Source organism: Nelusetta ayraudi, unplaced genomic scaffold (assembly GCF_046127955.1).
Source record: "Nelusetta ayraudi isolate G7.1 ecotype Tasmania unplaced genomic scaffold, CSIRO-AGI_Nayr_v1 ptg000052l, whole genome shotgun sequence".
Taxonomy (NCBI): Eukaryota; Metazoa; Chordata; class Actinopteri; order Tetraodontiformes; family Monacanthidae; genus Nelusetta; species Nelusetta ayraudi.
The window spans coordinates 3,495,459-3,522,938 of NW_027466102.1; the positions used below are offsets into that span (position 1 = coordinate 3,495,459).

A 27,480-nucleotide genomic window follows, 5' to 3' on the forward strand; every position below is an offset into this window, starting at 1 on the left:
TGTTCGTTGTTTTTTTTTTTCTTATGCATTATTTATTAGTTAAAACCCAGGACAGAATTTTGGCATTTTATTTAGATATATGTACAAATATACTATTTGTCCACCAATGTCTTTCAATGCTTTTTTTTTGCAGATTTAGAGTGGAACTCTTTAAAGGGAAACCCTGTCATTGTTTAAACACAGTGATCAATGTATTCAAATGCAATATCTAGATTCAAACTGAAAGCATTGACGTCATTACACTTATTTTGATAAATGGTTTGCATGGTGTCCCAGTGTGTCTGTGAGTTCCCAGCAGGTCCTCCTGCTTCCTCCCGAAGTCCAGATAAGCACATTGTTGGGTACCTGGCGACTCTTTACTCTCTGCTCTGAGTGAAAGTACGACTGGTGTTTTGACTCCCAGTTGTAAAAGTAAAGTAATTTGGTTTTCCTACTCATAGAACAGTTCTCATATATATATGTGTGTGTGTGTGTGTGTGTAAAAATGTGTGTGAATGTACATGGCTCAAGGATCTTGCTCCCAGTTAGCTGCCATCCTGCACAAGCACACACATACCTCGGGTACCTTCTTCTTCGTTGGTTTATTTGAGGACGCAAGCAGACACCCCAATCACGAAACGCAAACGCGCTCTCAGGCGGGCTGGATTGTCCACACCTGGAGGCTTCCTCAGAAATATGCAAGTCACTGTAGTTCACTGGCAAGCTCAGGAGAGGAAGGGTGAGAGGGTGAACACTGCAATCTAAAATCTATCCGCTTGACGTCGCTGTCTCTTCTCAAGATCTCCACATATTACACACTTAACCCTTAATCAAAACCAATTGTCTGCAGCCCTAATTCAGGGCTACAACTGTTTTCTCTCTTCAATTTTTTTTGTACTTGGTTGTAAGAGACAAGTGTCCAGTGTGGAAAGGGCTGCAAATTCGCGTGGCCACTGCACACATTGTGTTTTCAGTGATAATTGAAGAAAATGCTGCGCATTGGCTCCCCACACAGACACACATTGGTCTCACTCTGTGGATGAACGGCAACAGCGCCACCGCATCGGCGCAGAGCTGCAGTCGCAGTCTGTCAAATCCGACGAGTTCATTTAGCTGGTTGGGAAAATCACGTTAGCCCGCCACCACCACCGCGGCCCAAAAACAAGGGCTGCAGTTATGCCGGGGATGCAGAGGCGGCGTGAAATTTGGTCGGAGGCGGCTGCCGCACAGTTCTCTGTGCAGAAGGGAGAATCCTGGCGCCGGCTCTTTGAGACTTGAAAGCCCTTTGATAAAAAAGACACTGAATGTCTCTTCCATGGGCTTATTCCAGGAGCTTAGCCTGCCAGAGGCAATTTCAGTTGTAGTCGCAGGTTATTAAAATAATGTTGGCCATTTAGGCAATTTCTGAAGACAAATATAGTGTTTTCCACCTCTTTCTGAGTCTGTGCCGCACTCCAGTGTGCAAAAAAAAAAAATGTTTTTCGAAAAAAGAAGCTGACTTCCTTCCTGGAAGTAGCTTCTCAGACCCCCCAAGTCTGGGCCTCGCTGGTCACCGTAGCCTCCAGCAGACATAATCATCCAGTGACATTGTGTTTTTGTGTGCACGCACGTATGTGTGTGTGTGTGTGTGTGTGTGTGTCTCAGACAGAGGATTAACTGTCTATAACCTTGTGGTTTTCCTGTTTAGTCTGACTTTACGACCGTCTGGAAGAGGACGTCACTTGCAAGCATCACACACATACAAACACACGCTAATGCTAACATTATACTCCTTTTTTCTGCTAAGTGTGTTTGACCATCTGGAGGGAAAAGCACAACATTTGGGTCTCTAAATTCACTTATAAGGGAGCAACCGGGTCTCTGGTGTATAATAAAAAGGGGAGGGAAAGCTGTATTACTTGAATTCCTTCATTGCGAAAACAAATAAAAAAATTACCATGATTTATTGCGCAGATGTTAGCGCTTCAAATAAATCTTCTTTAGGGTCGCTTGCACATTGTGTCGCGCATTATAATTTGATCACCAACGATCCTCGGTATGTTGTGTTTTTCCTTTATTGCGTTACGTTTACGGCAGTTTTAAAAAGGGGGAAAAAAAAGTAGAAGGAGAAGAAGAAGAAGAGGAAAAGGGCTGCTCCAGAAGTTGACATGATATGTGGTGTCGGTCAATAGAGAGGTAGAGACGGGAGAGATGTTATCTCGCTCGTGACCGCCCGTGAAACTAAATTGAATTGGGAGAGAGACGAGGCGATATACCCCGACGCCTCTGATCAGCTCTTGTTCTTTCGCTGCCCCCTAACCCCCTTTGCAAAAACATACTGCCTTTATTTTCTTTGTATAATAAGTCATTCAAAGCGGGGTTGGCATGTGTCTTTCTATGACTTCCGATGGGAGACTTGTGAGTCCATGCACAAGCACACACAAACACACACACACACTCCTGGGGAAAGGAAGTGCATGAGAGGAGCAGGATGTTGACTTAGTTTTTATTGCAGCTTTTTTCCCTGGAAGCCCCGCAGGTCGACTGCAGAGCGGCCGGCAGATGTAAAGCCAGAGTTACTGGCAGCAAAAACAAGGATAGATTTATGTTCTTTTCGTAACCCCGATCAAGCTATGCAAGACATAACAATAACAGCCAGGAAACCTGGGAGGGGTTGGATGAAAACGTTTTGTAGCTTTGGAGCTAGAGTTGGATGTAGCATCAATTGGATGCGTGATACAAGTTTTCCTCGACCCTTGTTTTGAAAAGCGTTAAACGTGGTTTTGTACTTGCTGTAAACCACAGACTTGAGAAAATCACAGAGATTGTGGGAAAATGGTTTGATGTTTTCATACTCAAACAGTTATTATGGGATTCTATAAAGAAAAATAAAGTAAATAAATTAAACTGAAGAGGGGATACAATTTTTTTAATTAAAATGAAATGATATGAAATACATCATTTAACTCAATAAAAATAAGTATTTTTGAAACTTTCCTGACAACTTTTATATTCCACTTTGTCCGCAACACGCAGATCATTTTGCCCTACATTATGCTGATTTACACTCTCCGGTGGTGTTCATTTTTTCTTGTTAATGTTCTTTGTCTCCTACTACAGGTTCGGATAGTAGGTCGCACTCAAACCAAACGCGCCATCGCCTGATATAAAAGTGTGCTGCTGTAGCGGAGAGCACGATGGCTACGTATTGAATTCACTTTTGCATACCTGAACACACAACATTTGTAGTGTTCAATGCAAAGATGCAAAGAAAGGCACACATCGTGCTTAACATATTACCCAGGTCTGCAAACCGTCATGTTTGCTCCACCCATGCACGCTTGCTTCAATACTTTGAGCGCGTTAGCATGAGCTGATCGTCTCCAAATTTCTACTTCGGTCTGAGCGAAGTGTATCATACGGCCAAACACAATACAACTGCCTCATGCGCCTTAGTTGGCGAAAACAGCTGCAGCTATGGAAACGATGCAAATTCACAAACACAAGTCTCAACCAGGTTACAAAGAGAGGATTGTGGTGCAAATGGAAAAAACACACTGCAAGATATAAAAACATATACTTAATCATCAAATGCGCCGCAAACACAACAGATGAAAACCAAGAAAACACATGCAAACGGAAAAACGCTGCATAATCCAGTCACTACAATGGAATGGAAGGACGGCTGGCTGACAGTGTTTCAAACAGCAGCGGGAAGGTACGGCTTAGCATGGTCACGCGACTTTTATTGGAGTATATTTTACTCCAGTTTCTACTAGGAACTTTCTAGTCAGCCGTTCTGGGTCTGACTGTGTCTCACTCCATTGAGCTGTTCCGCTAAGAGCGCCCCCACAGGTTTGGAGCACATTCTAGTGACTGGTTTATGCAGCGGGCTTTTTTGATTCGCACCAAGATCCTCTTTTTTTGTCCCTGTTTTTTTTTTAGACTTGTGTTTGTGAATTTGCATCGTTTCCATGCCTGCAGCTGTTTTCGCCAACTGACATAATGCATGTTGCATTTTAAAGTACAGTACAGGGAGATACACCCACCATCAATTCCTATTGCATACCAGTGGTGGTCCATCAGGGCCAGCTAGGCCTTCTCTGCTGGCCTAAACAAACTTAGAAAAGTAAGTTGTCCCATAAATATAGTAATAAAGTTATTCTCCATAGTCTGTTCTTTTCCCGTCGTACCATTTCCGCTTGGTTGCTTTCTTGGTTTGATTTCAGCTAGCTTGTGTTGCCAGGTTCTGTGAATTCTGCCTTAGGTCAGCAGAATCAATTTGCAGGCTCCTGTCCGCTGTGAGTGAACAGACCACAGTCAGTTGCGGTAGCTAGTCAAATCTTGACTATGCGATGCCAAGGCCAGGTAGCTGGTCTTGAGCTGGATTTCACACGTGCGTGTCCTGTGATTGGATAAACCCTGAGAACCTGAGAGACTGAACTCAAACATGAAATCCGGTTGCCGCCACGACGAACCCACGGCGGCTGAAGGCGAAGATAAATATTGAGTTGCCGAAACATCTGCAATTTATAATGCAAATAACGTGGCACGTCGGCGCTGCAGCTGTGCCCATTGTCAACCAATTGTTTCATAATTTAATTGTTCAATTGTTTGTTACGTTATTGTCCCGTTGGTCTCTCATACGGAATCTCACTGTGCTTTTGGTGGAATCCTTAAAACCTCGTTGCGGGATCTCTGAAAATCACCTTTGATTTGTATGTTCTAAGAGTATCAGTGGCCTTCGTCACTTTGTCTTTATTGTGATTTAAATGCTCCGGAAACTACGTTTTGCTCAGCCAAGTTCACCTGTATGAAGGCGTTGTGATGCGCAAGTGTGATTCTGTATGGATTCTCGAGTCATAGTGTCATATTGAGGATATTACGAGGTGTATTCATTTCGAGTGGACTAAATGTGCCATCGCTGATGGCCTAGGCGTGATATGCACGGCCCGCCGCCGTTGCATGCAATGACGATGAATCCTCTTCCTGTTGTTCTATCGCAAGACTTTTATTTCTGGCAAACCGTTTTACCGTGGACGTTGAAGCGCGCGCCGGGGCGATGAGTGGCGGAGCCACACAGAGCCAGTGTTCGTCAAATTGTAATTCACCTTTTACTCGAAAAGTCATTCATTTCCCCAATATATGTCAGCGCGGATGTCGTTACCGTGGAAACTACACGCGCCGATCATGCGTGCGCACCGGGATTAAAGCTTTCTGTTGGACGTGGGCTTTGCAAGGACCCAAGTCATCAATAAATGTCCTGACAGCGAGACAGGTCCGCGGCGAGGTGTGTGATTTGATTAGAATAAAGGGCGCTCACATGGTTTACATGGACACATTGTTTCATTAAAGTATTTCTCTTCGTGCTGCCCTGCGCTTCCCTCTCATTTGATTTTATCTATCTATTTATTTGTCACTAACAAGTACGTTTAAATGCATAAATGTCAGTATTGTGTTGGGAAAGTAGTTGTCGTCAGGCCTCGTGCATATTGCTAAAAAAGCACAATTTTCCTTTTGAATGTTTTAAAAGTTGTTTTTTTTTTGTTTTTTTTTTCATACCCGCCTTCAGATAACAAAATAATAAAGTCACAATCTCAACTCGCGCACGCACGGCTGTTTGTTTTCTTTGTCAGCCACTTAAAGCAGATTTTTCACACCTTGGGAAGTGCATTACTTTCTTCGCCGCCGTGTTAAACTGTTAAGATCCAATTTCCGCGCCGCCTCGTTTGCCAAACTCGGAGAGAGCGCGGAAAGAAATTACATTTTAGGCATTCGGAGCCCACCTGAACTAACAAAGCAAATTAGTTTTCGGGTTTTTTGGTGTTTTTTTTTTTTTTTTTGGTTTTGTTTTGTTTTTTTAGTAAGATGCCATCAAAGAAGGCAAGAGATGAATCCTGGGCCGATTAGTGTGGGTTTTTTTTTTTTCCTCGGTGCGCTCGGCCCCTGTTTTGTCAAAAAGTAATGTTTTGCACAGGAGATTGATTTAAAAGTGCTTTGTGCGTTTGTACTTTTGTGTCTCCATCTGTAGAGTCACTGTCTACGGCGTAATTTAAATGGATGACTTTGTCCCTGTGACTGTATTTAATTGGGTTTTAATGCGCACACACAAAAATCTACAGTGTGAGCGCGCGTTTCTGTGTGTGTGTGTGTGCGTGTGTGCGTTTGCGAGTGTACGTGTGTGTGCATCTTTTGAAAGTGTCCAGGGCAGAGTACACAGGATTATCACAGTCTCATCCCTCATTCCTCTCCTGGCCTTGACCCTTTTAAACAACACTTTATCTTTCTCTGGGAATCCCTTCATCCATCTCTATCAATCTTTCGGTTCTTTTATCTATATCTCGCTCCCTCTCCAACGCTCACTCTCTCTCTCTCTCTCTCTCTCTCGTTCTCTCTCTCACACGCACACACTCGCGAGCGCGGCGCCAGCGAACGGCTGAGGAGCGATAGAGGGGGAGATGCAGAGAGAGATGGTGCTGTCTTCTTCGACCCTCTTCTTATTCCATCAAGAATACATCTCGCTTCAGAACTCAACAAAAACACATCCATCATAAACACGTACACACACACACACGCACACGCTAGCGTGCGCTCGTGGGGCTCGCCGTGCAGAGTCATCATCCACCAGGATCAAAAAAAGAAATAAAATTCATTCTTAATTTAATAAAAATCCCTTTATAGGATAAAAGAAACTATAGATATATGCTGTCATCGCGGCTCAGTTGGAGACCAAGTCACATCTCGACATTTTCTCCTTACATACATTCCCTTTTTTTTTTCTTTTTTTTTTGTCAATCAATCAATGCTTTTATTTTGGAGGTAAAACAATTAGTTTTACATTGTATGACATAGAGTTTATGTCACAAATGCCCAACAAACTCACATCCCTTCCATCAGCACGGTAGCATCTAAATAAAAAGGAAAAGGAAAATCAGGAAGTGAAATAAGACCCATCCTGTTCTGTTTTTCTTATTCAAGGAAAGGAAATCCAGTGCTTTCAGACCGCTGCTTGCGTAATTTATGATGGACGCCGGAGCCTCGCACAGCCGGCAGATCGCTCAGAATCCGACTTTGAGAATCTTTTATCTGACCAACCTGCTGAATACAATTCTCATTGAATTTCTTGAGTGCTCAAGAGCTCCATCTTATCAGCTGATGTGGGTGGGCCACGCAGATCTTGTGTGACAGGCCAGCTCCACGTCAGTGGACCAAATCCCCTTCTACACTGCCAGTTTTGAAGCTCCGTGTCAGCAGCAGCTTCCTCCACCTTCATTTGTTCCGACCTCCCTCATTGTTGTCATCAATGCCTGCTCTGTGCTGGGGCTTTCTGCTCTCTGCTGCTGCCGTCCTTGCTTTCCAGCTTTCCGAGTTCGCTCTTTTGTTCTTTTTGACTCAAGTGGCCCTTACTGAAACAACTTGGGGCGGCTCAAGATTTTCCCAGTTGATAGCGTTGTTTCTGTTTGTGGCGCCATAGTGCACTGCAGCTCACCATGAGGTGGTGGCACACACCTGACGTTGCCCCGTGGGCCTCGGAAATCAAGCGTCCTGGCTGAGCTCTTCAGGAGATAGACCCAGATATAAATTCTCTAAAGATGAAGTGGTTTAGGAGGCGCTCCATCTGGTGCGTCAGGTAGGAAGCGTACAACCGCATTGGTTTTTTTTCTTCTTTTTCCAATTTAATAACATCGCTGTTTGGCCTTGTTTAAAAAAAAACAATAAAAAAACAAAACTGGTTGGTTTTTTAAAAATTGAGTCAAACATACTTTAATAAACCCACCTCAGCCATAAAACATGACAAAAAAAGAAAGACAGAATCATTAGATGACGATTGTAGAGTCAAGGATAGGTGTAGATAATAAATAACCTAAAACAAATGAGGAGAAATAAAAACATATTTTTTTATAAAATATTCCGTTAAAACGTCGATACCTTATTTATGGCGCTTGGAGAAACATGAAATGGCTTTTGAAGGAAGCTCAATAAATTAAGCGATTAACATTTTTCTTTCTCCCTGCGACTTCCTCAGCAGTGACCTTCACTGCTTGTCATTGAGCGCATCCATTCATACATACTACAGTCTGACCGTAATTCAGAGCCCGCGTGGCAGCAAATCCACCGAGACATCTGGTTAACAGAGCGTAGTCGGAAGGGGAGAAATGGCGGGCGGACATGGCCACGGGTTAACGGAGCAGAGAGACGAGCGTGGAGGTAGATGTGTAGGTGAGTTTGTGTGCGTGCTTCCAGTGGCGGCCCGTCTGGGCCAGCAAGGCCTTCTCTGCCGGCCTAAACTTACTGAGAAAAGTACATTTTCATCTGAAATATGATCATAAAGTTATTCCCCATAGTCTGTTCTTTTCACGTCATATAACATCCAATTGGCTTGCATTGCTTCCACTGTTCTATTCTGGTTGAGTTATCCAATGATATTTCAGCTAGCTTGTGTCGTCAGGTTCCATGACATCTGCCTTGGGTCAGAAAAATTGACGTAGCAGGCTCCTGTACACTGTGAGTGAATGGACCACAGTTAGTTACCATAGCCAATCAGATCTGGAGTCTGCAATGCTGAGGCCAGCTAGCTGGCTTTACGCTAAACTTCACACGTACGTGTCCTGTGACTGGATGAGCACTGAGAACCTGAGAGACTGAACTCAACCTGGAGATCCGTTTGCCACCGCGACGAACTCACGACGGCTGAAGGAGAAGAAAAAGATTGAGTTGCAGAGTTATCTGCAATTTACAATGTGACTAACGTGCAGCAGCTGCGCCAATTGCCAATCAATTGTCAATCAATCACCTGAATTCCAGAAAGGAGTTTTGCGCAAATGATCTGCGCTCCATTCTTTGTGGACGGGGCCCCAAAGTGTTGAACCCAAAACCTGCCCTTCTGCCTGTCTTGTGCTTTTGTTCATCATGAAAGCTAAAATGTAAAGAGAGCGATCAGATTCTCAAGTAACCCAAACAACCGCTGGGAGGCGGAGCCAATAAATTGGTTGGCCAGTTCACACCGTTTTGCTGTCTCCTCTGAGACGTGCAACGGCCACGACGGCGCATCCGCGTTCTTGCTGTCCTAATCATCAAACCGACGCCCCCCCGCTTGGACACACAGCCGGCAGAGCCAATTAAGGCTTGTAGGTGTTAATGATGACGGGGTTGTCACCCATCCGCGGGGCTGGACGCGGCTCTGTGTCAGTCTGATGAGGGAGCGACTGAATAAGTCGCCTTTAATGTTCGTTCACACTTTCTAGTTTGGTACGCAGCTGAGATGCTGAGTCGGGCATCCGACTCGTCCAGATTGAAAAGATCCCTTCTTCAATGTTGCGCTCATCCATTTTTAGTGGTTAGCCACCAAAAAAAAAAACAACGGTAAGCTCACAAGTGAAGGAGCAGTTTTTTATTTTCTATTTATTACCAGATGGATATGTGTGGTCTAATAACATATATATATATATATGTATATATATATATATATATATATATATATATATATATATATACATACATATATATATATATATATATGTATATATATATATATATATATATATATATATATATATTTCTGACCCAATAAAATAGCTTTAGCTTTTTAACATATTAGCTTGAAAATGTAGACCCCCTTGCAGCTTTCAGGGGGTCTCATGGGTTAATCGGGGGGGTCTGACCCCTTTGTACTTTGCACACTGGTTGTGATAGATGATATTTGAAAATGTTTTTTTTTTTTTTTTTTGAGGTGGTGTGGTAGCCTTGGATGTTCATGTATATTAAGACACACACACATTGAGGAAGTCCCAATTGCTTTATTGGGATGGGTGAAATCAGCACATACGCTGTCTTTTTTTGAACAGGCTCTCTATTTCCTTTGCTTGCTTGTCACAATTTTGCCACACACGTTTTGTTGTTGTTTTTCAGAACAAAGCCAGCGATTCTAATTGCATCATAGAATCCCTACCAGACAGTGGAATGGGAGAAGATGATGTAGGATGTGGGCAGGAGTACACAGACAGTGTAACTGCTTCAATATGTGTTGTGACGCTGTCATGTTCGTTTTCTTTGGTATCCCTCGCAGTCTCAGACTGCGGGACGTATCTCCGCGCTGTGGTTTGACTCGGGAGTGTTTGTCACATGCCGTGAGTATCTCAGTGAGAATGTCCGCTCATGTGTGAGAGAGACCCTCGCTGTCTCAGACGTTCTTCACAGTTCATCAGTGTTGACACCCCGCCAAACAGCTGTCCTCATCTGGACACGCACTCGTCGTCTACACACTTTCACATGCTGCTCCCCCTCTTTCCGTCCCGTCTTTGTTGGTGTGAGCCCTCCTGTTTGTGTTTATGTAAACACAGACGTTTTATTTCATTTTTTTTTTTCGATTTTTTTCCTTTAACATACTAACTGTAAATCAGGTCCGTCGCATGTTTTTTTTTTTTCGTGTATTGTGTGTTTGTGTGTTTTCGCCAGGCAGGAAATGTGATCCATGTGAACAGTATGTCAGGCATCTCACTGTAAGTCCAGCGAGCTTTGCTATTCAGACTGAGACTAATGCGCCTTCACTACGGGAAGGACGCATCTCACAGATGTGTGCTGGTGACATTTAGGAGTCAATAATGTCTTGTTTTGTTTTGTTTTTTGTTTTTTTTTTCGTGCTTAACACCTTTGCTTCATTACGAGACCAGTTGACCTTCTTTATGTGTATGGCTGCACAAACTGTTCAACATGTGAATCATGGGCTATTAAAAGTATTGAGTCTTAACTCTGTAATTGCTGGAGATCAAATGGAGATCAAATGATTACTGTTAAAGTGGTTACTGTTTCTTAAATCTATGGAAACTGAACCATACTTTTTGAAAATACTTTTTTTTCTTAAAGTAATAGTTACGGGCTTGGAAGACCCCCCCCTCCCAACCCCCCAACCCCCACCCCCATATATGTGATATTATATTTATGATTAAGCTGATGATGTGACAATTCATAAGAACACTCTATAGCATATATGCTATGATAAGAAATAATAATCTGCATTGAAGCTTTACTTTTTTTTTCCATGGGAAATACATGTTCTGTTCCTTTTTGAATATTATCCTGTCTTCCATGACCACTGATATATGACAAAACAACCATATAAAAACCCCAGTGTTTTAACTTCAAAGGCATTTTTGCATAAGATAATTGCCAACAAGACATTTTGAACAGTTTCGCTACTTCTTGAAGCCATAATGACAGAGAAACCTTCCCTTCAACTGTGCCCTAAGTCTGTAGTCATAGTAGAAATGAGGAGATTTTGAGGGATCCTCCTGTACCTCAATATCTCTTCAGACAAAGCACTATTTGTGTAGCCTGAAGCTAGCTCGGCCCTCCTGACAAAATCTCTTGTTATATCCTCTGTCCAGGCCAACGCTCGCAGATGTGAAAAATACCCACTGGCAGGAAGTGAAAAACATCCCCAGACACGCTACATGATGCAAACACCGTTTCTGAGATTCAGCAGATACAGTCGAGGTCGGGATGATCGATTGCGGATGTTGGCGATGTTATCTGGAGACGTGCGCCTGCCTCTGCTCGCCGATCGTCGCCCTGAACTCATTACTGTGTCCGCCAGTGCTTCTAATATTACAAAATGTTGCGAGTGTCTTTACCCAGGCGATGAGATACGCACCAGTCCCTGTCAGCTATTAATTTACTTCCATAAACTGGTCCCGTGAATTGACTTGACTTGAAATGGCTCTTGTCTCACTGGGACATTTTATGACATAATCCTCTTGAAGCCAATACAGTTCATGAGATGGAGCCATCAATTACTCTGCCTTCGAATACAACTTTTATTGTCATTAAATGTTAAAATAGTAATATTTGGACATTTTTAAGAAGAAACAGTGACGCCAAGTAGTAAACCACAGCGCTCTTTCACTCCCCTTTGAGACTCCGTGCCCACCCTCTCCCAAGCTTGCCAGTGAACTACGGTGGCCTGCGAGAACAAACCTGGATATCTCTTCCGACTTATTTTTCTTCGTTGGTTTATTTGAGGACGCGAGCGTTCACTCTAAATACGAAACGCGCTGTCAGGCGGGCTGGATTGTCCACACAAGGTTTCCTTAGAAATATGGCTGTGCAAGATGGCAGCTAACTGGGAGCAAAATCCTTGCTTTATGTAGGTTCTTGTATTCATAAAAGCACCATTGTAAGGATAGGAACACCAAATGACTTTCATTTTACTGTGAGTATTCACTGTAATGTATGTGTTCATGGGCTGTATGTTAAGCTTTTACCAATATAGAAATCATAAATGAAGTCAAATTTTACACACTGGACCTTTCATGGTGTTGTGTTTGAACATTGTAACTGAGGGCTAACCCTTAAAAGCAGATTTAGATGAAGACTGAGCCTGAAAGCTGCACTATGAATCCAGCACAGCGACTTACATTTCAATTCTGAAGATTTTGGACAGATTATATTTAGTGTTTGAGGTTAGCATGGTTTCAATGGGTCCATAAAAGTATTTTTTTTTTCTACCTGAGGCTTATACTGTCATTCTCCTCTTGTCAGGAAAAAAAAGATTGACTCACCAGCAGAAAATACTGAATAAACACCCAAGAAAATGGGCCTGGAGGGTGCGCTCATGTTCCTCGTAATTAGGCATAATCATGGCAAAAACAGACAGAGGCGTGATTCAGTCTGAACGGGACTTCACAGGGAAGCAGAAACGGTTTTAATGATTGGAGATACAAAGCACGTCCGCTAACAGGGTGCGCTGGAAGTTCTCTAATAACCCCCGCTGTTCAGCATTTTGGCAATGTAACACATGGCTTTGAAGAAGAAAGGCCGTCTTTGAACGCCTCTGAATGGACCTCCACCTGTGATTAGTGATCACAAGATTTCGCTGCACAATTAGAACTCGATCTCCGTGTAAAGTTGTGTTATCGCGGTTAAACAAAAATTTTGCAGTGTATTTTAAACGGAAACCCTGATTTGTACAACAAAGATGGAGAAAATGCCGCACATGTTCCACATGTTTTTTTTCTTTTAATTTCACACTTTACACATGTTTTTCTTTCTTTCCAGGACTGTTTCCTGCTGTCTTAAACCTGGCGTCCATGGCAGATATCACAGCTAACGCCACTTGTGGTTCGCACGGTCCGGAAATGTTCTGCAAACTGGTGGAGCACGTGCCGGGGCAGCCCGTCCGGAACCCTCAGTGTCGAACCTGCAACCAGAGGAGCGCCAAACCGTTTGGTAGGAAGACTCCCTCGTACACTTGCGAGACCGACAAGGTTCTGAAAATGAGCGGCACGGTTTCACTCGATTACAGTCAGATTAGCCTGGTGTTGTTCACTTTTGTCTAAAATGATTATTGGCATGTAAATTAAGAAATCAATCGCAGCCTGGCAGCAAAGCATTAGGCGGCTATCGTGATTCAAAGTGCCAGCCAGAGTGCCAGTGATGCAGTTCACTGCTCAGCCAGTCACGCTAAGGGCCAGGGTTAAAGGTTCAGTGTGTAACAACTTTAAGGAAGCATGGCAGGCTTCCTTCAAAAATGGTTGCGCGAGATGGCAGCTAACTGGGCGCAAGGCCTTGACTGTGTACACATTCCTATATTGTACATGAGAAAACTGTTGTAAGGGCAGGAAAACCAAATGACTGTTCTTGTACTGCAAACATACCCCTTGAATAATGTATTTATGGGCAGTATGTTAAGCTTTTACCGATAAGAAAATCAGAAATCAAGCCAAATTCTACAGCCTTGAACTGATGATTAGCGAGTCAGCTCAGTAAGTAGATGCATAGATTGTTTTTTGGAGTACTTTTGATTGAGAAAAGCTTCAAACCACCTGTTCCATATAATAGATAGCTGGCATCACAATATATAAGGGGTTGAAAGAAATGTGCAAAATGAAAAATATTAAATGCCAATGTTGAATGTCAACGTGTTGCAGTAACTGAGTGACTCTGAACTTAATTGAGCTGAAATATTCATCATTGTTACAGTTGTTTACCAGGTTCAAACAGGACAAAACTGACAATGCCGCGACTAAATGCTTTAGAAAAAAAAGCTTGAACCAAAGACGATGAAAGGAAATTATGTTGAAGAAGAGAAGTCCGGGAAAATACGACGAAAGGAAACGCTGGTCCGTTCTTATTCACCGGCAAGTGTTGCCATGGCATTAAACAGCAACGCAACACATAAATAGTCTGGTGATTGACAGTCGTGAATGAAGATGATAAATCACATCTCGGAATAAAAATATACCCCGACGCAAATAAGCAGCCAAGCGCTCCTGGCCACGTGCCAGATATAGATTTACATAAAGACACCCAAGACAGAAGTCAGTACTTTTTTTTTTTTTTTTTTTTTCAAATGCCACGGTTTGATGGAAATGAATTTGATAACTAACATATTCTTCCGTTCTTCAGGTGCTAAAAAGTGTGTTTTGTCACCGGGCTTTGAAAAGGTCAAAACCTTTTTGTGGAGTCAATGCAAAAGATGTGCGTGTGTGCGTGTGCGAGTGCGTGTGTGCGTGTGCGTGTGTCCACTTCCTCTCAGTTGTCTGCGTTTGTTTGCACAGAACGTCATCCCATTGAATATGCAACAGATGGGACCAACCGCTGGTGGCAAAGCCCCTCCATTAAGAATGGAATGGAGTACCACTATGTGACCATCACGCTGGACTTAAAACAGGTACGTCCGCGCAAACACACAAACACTCAGTCTTTATGACGACTCACATTGAGGCACATTCATTTCCATTATTTCAGTGCAGCCTAGTCCAAACTCTTTCCCGACCTTTAATTGTAACCACGGTGTAACCAAAGCCTCCATGAAAATTTCTCACTTCAAACTTAAGAATCAGCATCCAATGCCCTCACCGTGCCATGTTTACGGGGCCAAATACACACATCAGTGTCGGCTGTTAATAGAAGTGTTTTCATGCAGTTCCCTCCTGTATTTGACAGTCACGGTCGCAGCATTCTTTCTGTTTAAAGTCAAGCAATGAGCTGCTTTGCAATGAATGCATTTCTTACACCAGCATCTGTAACGTGAATTTCTTTTTACAATGGTATAATGTCATATTTTTTGCACTTTTTTAATCTTTTAACTTGTATTTTTGTAAAACTTATATTCAACTTGCCACATGCCACTTTTCAAATGTTCTTTTTTTTACGCTTTCTTTATTCCTTGCATGCACAATCACTTCGGGTTCTGCCACACCAACATTCAGCTGCCATGTAAGGTGAAACTCTTTGAATCCTTGAATCTTTTTTGGTGTAATCCGGTCTCGGTTTGATCCTGAACAGCCACTGCGTTGCATTTCTGACCATCGGTCGCAGCGGAATTCGGTGCCGCTCTCAGATATAAAGGAACGCTTCAGCCCACCCCCTCGCTGTCGCAGTCACGTCAGCTTGTATTTAATTATACATTCAGCCAAAGCAATTATTTAATCCCCCAGAACGGCCTCCTAATGGACTTGTCTTTGTTTTGTCATCCCAGGAAACGAGCAACTATTATTTCAGCATGACTGGAATTAGCAGAAACAACTTTGCTATCAATCATTTGATAAGCATGCGTGTCACTTTCGGTGTAATTGGGTTACTTTTTGCCTGCTCAAGGGCGCTTGGCAGGAATCTTCTCCATTGAGGCTCCGATCATTTACAACACAAATAACTAGGGATTCAATACCACTTTTTTCAGAACGAGTAGAGTACGAGTACTTCTGTGAACACTGATACCGATACTAAGTACTTAAGGCCATTACACATTATAGAGTTACTTGGATTTTTTTTTTATTTGTTATTTTTTATTTATTTGCTTCCTCCGTTTTTCTGTCTCAAGACAGTCTCAAGTTTCACAGTTTTGCAAAACGCAAATTTAACAAAATTGTCGTATACATACATATACAACTGGTCAAAGTGTCGCGGTATCGGCTCATATTTTATGAGTATGAGTAAGGTACTCGTACCTAATATTGGTTCCGATACCCGATACTGATATCGGTACGATACACAGTACTGGTATCAGTATCGGTGCATCCCTATATAATACGTTTGTCGTGAAAACCAAACACATTGCTTTGGTATCAGGTACATTTGAATTATGATGGATGGCTAAGGATTAAAGACTTGTCACAAGAACAAATAGTAGGATGGTGCTAAAAACGTAATCGTGAAAAAGGTTTGAATTTTTTTTAAATTAATTTTCAATTTGGATTACAGTAGACCAGTAGACAAAGGACAACATCAGGTCGGCTCAGATATCATGCTAGTTTTCTCCTGTAAATGGTTTATTTCCATGAACCACACACGTCATCACAAACCAGACTTCATCGGAATATGCTGCAACATGAATCGTGGGCAGCTTGCTAAACAGAACAAAACAAGTCGATGACTCCAAACACAATGAGCAAAACAACGTGTTGGTTTCCCCGAGAGCCTTGAAATGCCAGCGTTCTTATCCACGGCCGCCACACGCTGCGCTGACAGAGCTTTAAGAGACACTTTCCGCGCTGCTTTATCTTGTCCAGTCCCAGAGCTCTCCATCTCATTATGAAGTGATATTTCCAAAGTTTGCCTTTTTCACTTGAAGATCCTCCCCTGCCTTTTTTTGTTTTCGCTTTCTCTTGGCAGTTGGGGAAATTGCAAGTACCCTAAATGAATTTATCTGCTTTCTGCGAAGTAATCGAGGCCGTATTGTTGTTGCCCTGGCAGGAAGCGGTTTCCTACTGGCCAAAGGAACAACAACAAACTGAAAAACAGAACAGAGGAGATTTCCCCCCTGTGTGCACAAAGACAAAAAGGCAGAAGTGCAGTGAAGAGCTCCTTCAGTGCAGACTTGGGAGTTGAGAGATCCGTTTGACAATGTTTCCTAAGTAATGTTGAGTTTACTAGATGCCGCTGCGGCGCAGTTAGCTGCTAACATCACCTGTTCCATCATCATCATCATCATCATCATCATCATCATCATCATCATCATCATCATCGCAGACTCTAACTTCATGCTGGGATGAGACCCGGCCCTCCTTCAAGGAAGAAAAGTGGATCGAAAACTGAATATATAAAGAAAAAACCCTGCAAAAACAAAAACAGATTGGTCTTACAGCCTTTGCCACTGCCACTAGCAATACAAGCATCATTCTGAGGGAAACATTTTATGTGATGATGCACCGATACCACTTTTTTTCCAGAACGAGTAGAGTACGAGTAGGGATGGGCGATACGGACTAAAAATTTCATCACGTTTACACGAAGCCGTATTTAAAAATAAATAAATAAATAAAATGAATCCCTGAAAACGATGTAGTATCTATGCCCGGCCTGGTGTGGCGCCGCAAGTTTACTCCATGAAGGCGGAGAAGAAGAAGAAGAAGAAGAAGAAGAAGAAGAACACCTGCAGCACATCGTATTAGAAGAAGCAGTAGCTCGCTGAAAACAAGCGCCACAGAGAAAAGAACGAGAGATCGCTCGCGAAAAGACGGTGCGGATAAACGACAGAGTTCAACGTCAGGTCCACGCTAAGATTGACTCGGAGTCGTGCCAGTGAAAGTTCGCTAACATTTTTTTGCGTTTCCTGCCTCAACATCCCGGTCCGCCGACCCCAAAAGAAAATAAAGAAAAAGTACAACAGGATGTTTGCAAATGGTTTTCGTGGCGTTTATTTTGGTGCGCACGTAATTACGTCATCAACAGGAGTTTATCATTATTACTGCAAGATGACATATTCTTACCGCGGTGAATTTTTTTGACGATATATATCGCCCATCCCTAATGACTAGAGTACTCAACCCCGGTATTGCTGCGGATTGGCGCATCCCTGTATTTGATATATGTAAAGAAAATGTGAATTGGACATTATTAGCGGTGATTGTTTTATGCACTTTCACCAAAAAAAAGTGCAGGTGTGTGTGTGTGTGTGTGTGCGCGCGCGCGCGCTTGTTTTGTGTGTGTTGGCGCTCCACTCTCGACCCTACTGACGGAAAGCTATTTGCCCTCTTGTGCACCAAATTTCCCTCGCGACCTCAATCATCCCTCTCGGAAAATGACAGCGGGCCGGCGCGGCGCGGGCGCGTGGTTATCACCTGTGACATCACCACCCTCATTTCCTCCCTTGTTATTGTCAAGTCTCTCTGGGTGGAACGACTAAATAATGGGAAAGAGTGCGAGATGAGGGTCTGTGTGTGTGTGTGTTGCTGTTTGAAGGAGGCAGCCGATGGTCTCTGGGTGGTCTCCATTACTTTCGCCTAAATTCTTGCATTGCCTTCAGGGGTGTGTGTGTGTGGGGGGGGGGGGGGCGGGGATTCCTCAAATAGGTTTTTTGAGAGTTTTAAAGAGCTGATTGGACGATAACCTATTCGTAATAATTGCGATTTTGTTGGCTGACGTTATTTGGTTGATGGACAGTCTTTGACGAGAATAAATCCTGGAGGAAGATAGCAAGTCAGAATGTTACATTTAACCAAAGCGGCTCATCATTGGTTATGACATGTTAACGTCTAGTGTTAACAGAGCTAGACAGACATTGTCGTTCCTTTTGATTATTCGTTTACGGGTAAAATTCATTGATCTTGATGATAAATATCAAACGTGCGACAGGGGCCACCTCACGTGCACGTGCGCACAGTTAAGCAGTAGCATTAACAAGCGCTACCGCACTTTGAGACATCTCCATCATTGGCACTGCTTCCGTGGTGAGATCCCCCCCCGCTGAGACTCTTAAGCAAACGGTTGCCCTTTAAATTCCTCTTATTTCTCACCTAAACTTGGGCCAGAGCTTTGAAACCAGCCTACCAACTGCAGGTTTCACTGTATGGCCACCAAATTCTCAGACTCAGTGGTACATCTACTTCTATTGTTCATCATCTGTAATAACGTCCTCTATATCTCTGTTAACTCGAATGGGGAATTCGGTACACTTGCAAATTGCCACATACAGTGCCTTAACTACCTGTTACCATCAAAAAAAAAAAAGAAAAACTTTTTATTTTAAACATAAAACCATTGTTTGTTTGTTTTTGTACAAAGTGAAACAGCTAAATAATCCTCGTAATTCACCTTTTCCACCCAAAATTGAGAAATTAACTGAGAGAAACATTCAACCACTAAAGCCCTTTTTTTTTTTTCCCATTCAGAAATGCAAGCAAATAACTAATCTCAATCAATAAATAATTGTGCTTTACTATGTCTTTTTTGCAAAATTGCAAAACAATAATTATATTTTCGCAGTAAAAAAAATATCACATCGCGCATATCTGATGCCGCGGCTCAAACGCAGAGGATTTCGCTCTTTGCCAGTGCTGTTCATGTATGGCAGCTGTCAATTCACCGGAGGTGACGGCCTAATAAACTTGTTATTTGAAGTTGCACCTTTGAAACCTTCAACCTATTTGCGTCTATGAATAAACGCGAGAAATCCAGCGGCTGCAAACGCCATAAAACGCGCCTTTACTCTGAGCAGAATGACATTTTATGAAACATCTGCGGCGCTGGAAGAGACCTTGTGCGTCTGGCTCTGACAGTCATCTGGGCTAAAGTAAGAATGCGGGAGAGATTGCGGCATCTGGTGCTTTGTGCAGCCCCGCAGCCCATTTGAAAGGCTTGCGGCCAAATCACACCCAAGTCTGCGAGCGAGCGCGTTTGTGTACTCGCGTGTTTTTATTTGTGTTTGTGTGTTTGTGTGCGCGTGCGTGCGTGCGTGTTCAAAAAGAGGGGAGAACTTCAAGTGGATTGCGCTCACTTGGCTGTCAGAAGGTTTTTTTTCTACAGTTTTAACCAGAGGCTGCTGTCCGAATCGTCGGCTCCTCTCTGCTTGTTTGCGTATGCGTATGCGTGTGTCCGAAGAGTAAAGAGGCTATAATTACAGATTCAAATTCAAGGGTTGTGTTTATACGTATCACCACCACTTTGATATCAGGGTATATTTCTCCACTGTTTCATACAAAATGTTACCCGACTTCAGCGTTTACCTTGTAAGAAGTGAATATTCTGTGACGGGATTTTCCCATTTCACACTGTCCCGGTTTGCTAAATGGCAGGCCGTTCTCTTCTCAAAGCACTAAAATACTCTGACTGGTTTTCTTACTCAGGTGTCGCACATTTTATGTATTATGCAATTTTCGAGAATTATATGTGTAGCCCCGCCCAGCACGCGCACACACCTCCCACGAAGCTGCAAAGGTTGCGTGTCCAAAATCAGTGTGAGCTTCCCTCAACATCGACGTCAACTCCGACTTATCGCCAAAGCGTCACTCGGCGCCTTCCAATCGTGCGTTTCAAACAGTTTCAGGGGGATGAGCGTAAGCAGCGGCAGTCAAACCATGAGGCAACTTTTTGTGGCTTTAGCGAATAATAACTTCAGCTTGTTTGCCTGCTCTAAATCTGGCACCGGGAGACGCTTGATGAGTCACACTATTTCGAAATGGGCAGAAAGATTTTTTTTTTTTTTATTAGTCCAGTGAGATGTTAACACATTTTTTTTTTTTTTTTTTTTTTTTGGTGAGGATGAGGGGTGTGTGTGTTTGAAGAGACAGTTAATTTTAACGAGTGTGCATTCCAGCCCTGCTGCTTTGATGGCATCACCACCTGTGTGCCCCCCGCACACCCCCGCGCCTCCGCCTGCCTGAAGGAAAATACAAAAAAACGGGAAGAAGGACAGATTAATGCTCATCAACTATCGGCCGTTTCTAACGTCACCAAGTCCGATCCCTGACTGCAGTTGTTGTGCGGCAAGACTTTTGGGTTGTTTTTTTTTCCATGTAAAATTCATGCCAATGTCCCGCAAACACCAGCTGTTCCGCGAAAACTGCTGTCAGACAAAAAGGATTCTTCACGGCTCGTTGGGTTTCAAGCCACCCGACCCACGCCGGACAACAAGGACTCAGTTTGGACGGATCCGCCGTTAGAGTCAACATTTCAGTGCTCTCTCAGCGGTTTGGCCCTAATATCTGCCAAGCAAAGCAAAGCAAAGCGATCCTCCGGGATTTTCTGGCCACTCCTGGATAAAAGTGTACGGACATCAAGATGTTGAGAGGTGGAAAAACAGGGCAAGCTCAGCGTATCGCATCTGAAGAGTCGCGCTGTTCCGTGGCCCTCGTCTACTGCATGAACCGTGCGCACCAACCACCCCACCATCGAGCCTCGGGTACCGTGTGATACGGTAAACCAGCAAATTTAGTCTTCTGTTCTTTATTAATTTTAGAGTCTCACGATTATTCATCAGTGAGGAGTGCAGACGGCAGAGTACGCCACTTTATCGGAGGATGAATGAGTCACTCCGTTATTTAACCACTGTTAAGTCCAAGTAAACTTCCCCCGGAACACGCAGATCCACCCAAGATAGATTCTCACTTGAGATCAGACAAAAGATAATTTGATCGGTTTTGTGTTTGCGGCAGAAGAACCCTGCTGCTTCCTCAGTGGCGTCTTAGATTCTTTACTCAACAATATTATTCTGAATATTGCAATTTGGTTTGCTGTATATATCAAGGTTTTCTTTTTTGTGTGGAACTTAATATGTAGGAACTTTCATTAACTCAAAGTGAGAAGGGAGGACCACATGGTCTAAGCTGTGTGCATAAACGACAGTCTGGTGGTGGAGTGGTCACGTGATGATGGAATGTAAAATACAGTGTAAGAATGAGTCTACGTGACATCTCTGTAGGAACCAAACTTAGACATTGGTCCTGTTGTCTCTTTTACAGTTGAGGTTTTGCTTGGAAGAGGCCATGCCAACGCCTCAAATGCTCCAGGGATGCAATAAAACTCGTTACCTTTGTTTTATCATGAGGCATTAGAAGAGTTTCTTTGCTGCTGCAACTGCCCTACACCCAAATAAGGTGTAGGGCTCGTCTGAAGCTTTGTTTCTGTACACCTGCTGCACTCAACCGAACTCTCTTGCGCCGAAAAGTCAACCGTCTATAACTGTAAATTTTTCATAGGCTGTGTGTGCCCCACACTGCATCTAACATAGTTTTAGTTTGGAAAATTAGGTTGGGAAATATTGTATTTTCTGGATGTCGGGGACCAAATATATTCGTCCCAATTGAGCAGAGACACGGAACAACGAACAAAATAAAAACCAAATACAACAATAATCATGTAAATTTGAAAAACACTGGACAACCAGTTGCCCAAAAGTAATAATGAAGTAAAAGAAAATGCTGTAGTGAAAATAAGTGGTGTTCTTAGACAAAGGGGGACAACATACTCCACAAAAGTGATGATGACAATCCAGGCTCTTTTGTCAAGAAAGTAATTATTAAAGACCCTTTATTTGAGTGGCTACTTTCGTCCTCTTCATTAAAGAAGAAAAGCAGATTTCAGCCTAAATAATGCTGGATTGCTGCCTTCATTTTTGTGTTGATGAAACAAAGACTTTTTTTGTTTTTCCTAACTTGACGACTTGTCTGTGCCAAAACGAAGCAGCCACTCCACGCTCTCCTCGTCAGCAACGGCAACAAAATGTGTTTCAACCTCAAACTCCTACTGCTACACAGAGGCACCGCTGGACCTGCCGTCCGCTCGGATGTTATATTGTTACGTATAACATTATATATTATATCCAGCAAGCTTCCAAGGAACGGGGCAGGAGTTTGTCTCCTGACCATTTTTCTTAAAATCTCATAAAGAACCTGCCTTGGAAATGATGTGTCCATTCTGCACCGTCTGTTATTTCAGTAGTTGTGCTGCAACTCCACAGCGTGAATTTTGAGAGGCAATTTACACCAAAGACAAATCTTATTGACCTTCTTTTCTGACATCTTAGCAAGACACCAGCCTCACCATTTCACACTCTCATCTTCAGAATCTTCCTTCTGCAGCAGGAGAGAGAGCAAACTTATGAATTCTTAAAGAGCAGCGGGCATATCTGTCCTGTAAGGGATTGGATATTTTGCACTTCTGTTTATTTCGGGGGGTTTTTTATTTACTTTTTTTTTTTTTTTTTCTCAGAAGGTACAATGTTTTTGGAAAAAAGCTCTGGCATGAGACTCACAGCTCCTTTTCTCTCAGCACGTTTAATAATGGATGCCCTTACCGTCCGGTGAGATAATCCGCTGTTCGCACCACTCTTGAGTTGCATTAGCGAGGCCTCAATATACAACCTGATGAAACCCGCAGACATGCTGTCGGTTTTTCGCTTCACTGTGTTGCCCAGTGTTTCCAAACCGGGCTGGGAGGTGGAGGGAGATGCGGGTAGGAGATTCAGAATCTGGTTGCAAAGCAAAGGTAGCCAAGTGGATGCTCTGCCGAAGCCTGCTAACGAGACCTCTTCACAATGTGAAAATACTTGGCAGACTGTGTCATGGGTGGAAGACAAAGATTCGTTTGCCACCAGTGGAGACACTTTTTTCTTATCAACTTTTTATTCTTTGGGGTTAGGTTTTCTTCTTTGATTAGATAGATAGGTCTCACCCTGCCTTCGCCCTAAGACAGCTGGGAGAGGCTCCAGCAGACCCCCGTGACCCTGAATAGGAATAAGCGGGTATAGAAGATGATAGATTGAAGATGATGAATAGATAGATATGTAGATAGATGGATAGATAGATAATTAGTCAATAACAACAAGGCAAACAGAAAAAGAACTATATACAAACCACCATTGCCTGGGAAAATTGGATTAAAGAAATGCTTAGAAAATAACAATCCAGTAAGCAATCAAACACGTACACCAAGACACGAGAGAATAGACACGAAGAGAAATTAAATACACAAGAACAAAAACTAAAAAAAAGAGGCAGAATAACCGACAAGCGGGCCAGCAAATCCCAATCCAGACCATGATAAACAAGGATTCTAAATGATAGTATGACAAGATCATCCAGGAGAACTTTATTTAATTTATTTACGTTTCTGCAACAACGTGTCTTAGGTCTGAAGTCAAAGGTTCCTTTTTCAAATATACATACATATTATTTTTTTTACTGTGTGTTTGCGTGGCATAGATGACACACGTTTTTCGCAACAGAGAGCATCAAATAGGGGGAGGTCAAGAGTCAAGGATGACCCACCAGTACACTCAAGAAATAGTAATAATAATATTCTGTGGTTAGTTTTGCGCAACCCGTCCCAGGGTGCGTGTAGTGGTCGTAGTTTTTTAGCTTCAGACATCTCGTTCACCACTAATCGAAACAGTGTGATACACGCACACACACACACACACACACACACACACACACACACACACACACACACACACACACTTCCAGAGCGCAATTGTTTGTTAGCTCTTTGTTCTTTTATGTTGCGCTGCTGTTGTAGGGCTGCCTCGTTGTCCCAGTGCCGTCACAAGACGCAGATGAAAGACGCCTTACATGCAGTCACAGACACACACGCGCATGTGCGCGCGCAAACTCACACACATGCACTCACAGACACACACGCGCACGCTTTCACCACCATGCGCAAAGATGCCAACCGGTCCTCATTGTGAACACAGGTTACATCGCATCTTTGTAGTGGAGCTGAATGACTGCTGTAAGGTTACACCACGTGCACGCACACACACACACACACACACACACACACACAGGCACATTTTCACACAGTTTGCCTTTCTCCCATTTGGACGGCTGCAATATGACACTGATTCCCACCACATTATGAAAGGAAAGAGATATGCGCTCTTTGTAGGGGAGGACCTGCTGAAGGCTGAGGTGAAGAAAGACTCTGAGTCAGTTGGTGACCTACAGTGCACTGTGCACTCCATCCCCGGTGCTCAGTTTGCTTACCTCAGCGTCCATTTTCCAAATGGGAGACTTTCAAATATGTTCACGTATCAGCATGAATGTAATGAATTCATTGGTTGTTTTGATGAACATCTGTAATATTAGATTTAAAAAAAAAATGAGACTACAAGGCATCGACACAGAATCTATATAGAATCTTATCCCTCCTGCTCACTCTCACGTCTTCCCTGGTTGACCTGTAGCACGAAAACTTGTGCGTTCTTGTTGAAGCAGATTCTAATGCTGTCTCTGTTTTTCTTTTTCTTCTTTCTTGATAGATTTTCCAGATCGCCTATGTCATCATGAAGGCAGCAAACTCCCCTCGGCCAGGTTAGTAGCGTGTCATGTTTGAAGATTGCAGCGTTGTTTTTTTTTTATGGAGTTTTGTAACTCCCTTGCTGGTGCTCAGCTTTCAGCTGTCATTTTCTGATGAACTACAAAATACAGAGCTGCTGGTCTTTTAGTAACACCTTCTTTTTCTGCAAGTTGCTGCAAGCTGATATTATTTCATTCTTTGAATTTTTGTTGTTGGTGTAGCTCGCTAGCTAGCTAGCTAGATAGATAGATAGCTAGATAGATAGCTAGCTAGATAGATAGATAGATAGCTAGCTAGCTAGCTAGCTAGATAGATAGATAGATAGATAGCCAGATAAATAGATAGATAGATAGATAGATAGATAGATAGATAGATAGATAGATAGATAGATAGGGACGTAAATAAGAAGTTAAATTGAAATCAGTACAAACACTCTAATCTGGTGCAACACTTGTTTACTCACCTTTACTACGTGTACAACTCAGCAGGAAGCCAAACACATGTTCATGGTTGGTTACTTTACCTCCACCTTCCCACAATAATATATCACTTTAATCAGTGAATTCTAAATGTCAGTAAATGTCAGTAAAATCAGCCTTTTATTTCTTTGCCTTGCTCCACTTTTCATAAAGTGTACGCCAAAGCATCGATCCCTTTGTGGTGTCATAAAAAAAAAATGCTTGTTTCGCCCTCTGAGACTCCCTTGCAGCTGTGGAACTTTAAGGTCCACACGAGAAATGACCACGACTTACTCTGGCCAATCACGATGCGATTGTTAGCGTCCAAATGTTGTTTTTACTCCAGGGTTTCGATGCATAATTTAACCGCCACGCACGTCTGTCGTGTGCATTTGTTGGCATGTTCGCTTCCTTTCCTGACCTTTGCCATTTAATTAAAGTCTTTGATATGTGAATTAACTGGACTCTCTTCACTTCGCACTGGATCAATGGTGGGGAGGTGGAATATCTATGGGGAATTATGCAGAATTGACCGCTCTGTCAATTTTCAATGTATTTTAAGCAGGATGACCTCAACAAACTCTGGGTGCGCGTCATTATTTTTATTGATCTCTTTGCCCAAACCACATCACGGATTCAAAACGCTTCGTTTTTTTCTTTTCTTTTTTTCTCTTCTACCTCGCACGCACAGGTAACTGGATCTTGGAGCGGTCGAGCGATGGCGTGACCTTTGAACCCTGGCAGTACTACGCCATCACAGAGACAGAGTGCCTGACAAGATTCAACATCAACCCAAAGACGGGACCTCCGTCCTACGCCAGGGACGATGAAGTCATCTGCACGTCCTTCTACTCAAAGATCCACCCTCTGGAGAACGGAGAGGTAACGTCGACCCGAGCTCTGCCCTTTGTTGCGCTGTGGTCAATAGCAGAACTGGGTTTTTAACTTCTGATTTCAAGTGCCAGTTGACATTTTCAACTCAATGGCGGGGTTTGGCGAAGTCTGGAAACTCATATGTCAAACAGCGAAAGTTGCATTGGGCTCACTTTTGAGAAAAGACGGATTGCACTGTGTTTTATGGAGGAATAAAAGTGCCAAAATTAAAATAAATAAATAAATTAATACATCATTAAATATTTATATTCATTTAATGATATATTTATTTAGAGTGCAGAAATAACTCCGGAAATGTCAATAAATTCCTCTGCTTTACACGCTACATGTTCGGGGGCAGAAGGTCCTGATTCCACATCGTCTGCAAGTTCTGAAATATCTCTCACCAACTCCCTCGAACGTTCATGGAGGAGTTAGCCCCACCCACCGACTTTGATGGGCGGGTTTGACAGATATAATGAATTCGTGAAGCACTGCAACACAACCATGAAATAATTAATTAAATAGGGAATTAATCATATATATAATATCTATATATATATATATAGATATATATTTGCATATACTGTATAGATATAGATATAGATATATAGTATAGATATCTATTTATAGATATAGATATAGATATATAATGAATTGGTGTATGATGTATTTATTTATTTAATTTTGGCACTTTTAGTCCTCCAAAGTGTTTAGCTTTAGATTAGCTGAGTTGAGTTTAATTGGGACGAACCAGGTCGATGCTGGATGGCTGGTACTTGGGTTTGATCTCAAGAAGCCGAGCCCAGTTAAAAGGGGCACACAGTTTGGATAGAGTTTGAAACAAACCTCAAGGTCTCAACTCTGAGGAAGTAGCTTTGGGGTCAAGGAGCTGGTAATCAGCTAGTCAGGCGTTAGATAAAAAAAAGTAGAGTTTGAAAGTTTCTGATCCAAAGCAGGTGGATAGAACATGGTGATAGCTGGAAAGTAAAGAAGTGGCAGGAACTAACAGACATGCTGAGCATTAAATGCTGGCAAAGCAAAAGAGCGAGATGGCCTTGGAAGGTTCTATGTATATTGTGTTTGCCACCTTCAGAGCTGCACTTTGAATTTCATTGTATCACATTGTGTGATAACAACAAAAAAAAACAACAACATTCAGTTCTATTCTTTT

General features: G+C 42.7%; 1 protein-coding gene across 6 annotated transcripts in view; it reads left to right on the forward strand.

Annotated features, from left to right (window-relative positions):
* Positions 1-27,480, forward strand: part of lama2 (laminin, alpha 2) — a 190,273-nt gene that overhangs the window by 25,121 nt on the left and 137,672 nt on the right. For all 6 annotated transcript variants that reach the window (XM_076037571.1, XM_076037568.1, XM_076037569.1 and 3 more), the window contains exons 2-5: positions 13,012-13,182; positions 14,514-14,626; positions 24,938-24,989; positions 26,125-26,315. In XM_076037571.1, the coding sequence (XP_075893686.1) occupies positions 13,012-13,182; positions 14,514-14,626; positions 24,938-24,989; positions 26,125-26,315 (527 nt within the window). The remainder of the gene's footprint in view (positions 1-13,011; positions 13,183-14,513; positions 14,627-24,937; positions 24,990-26,124; positions 26,316-27,480) is intronic.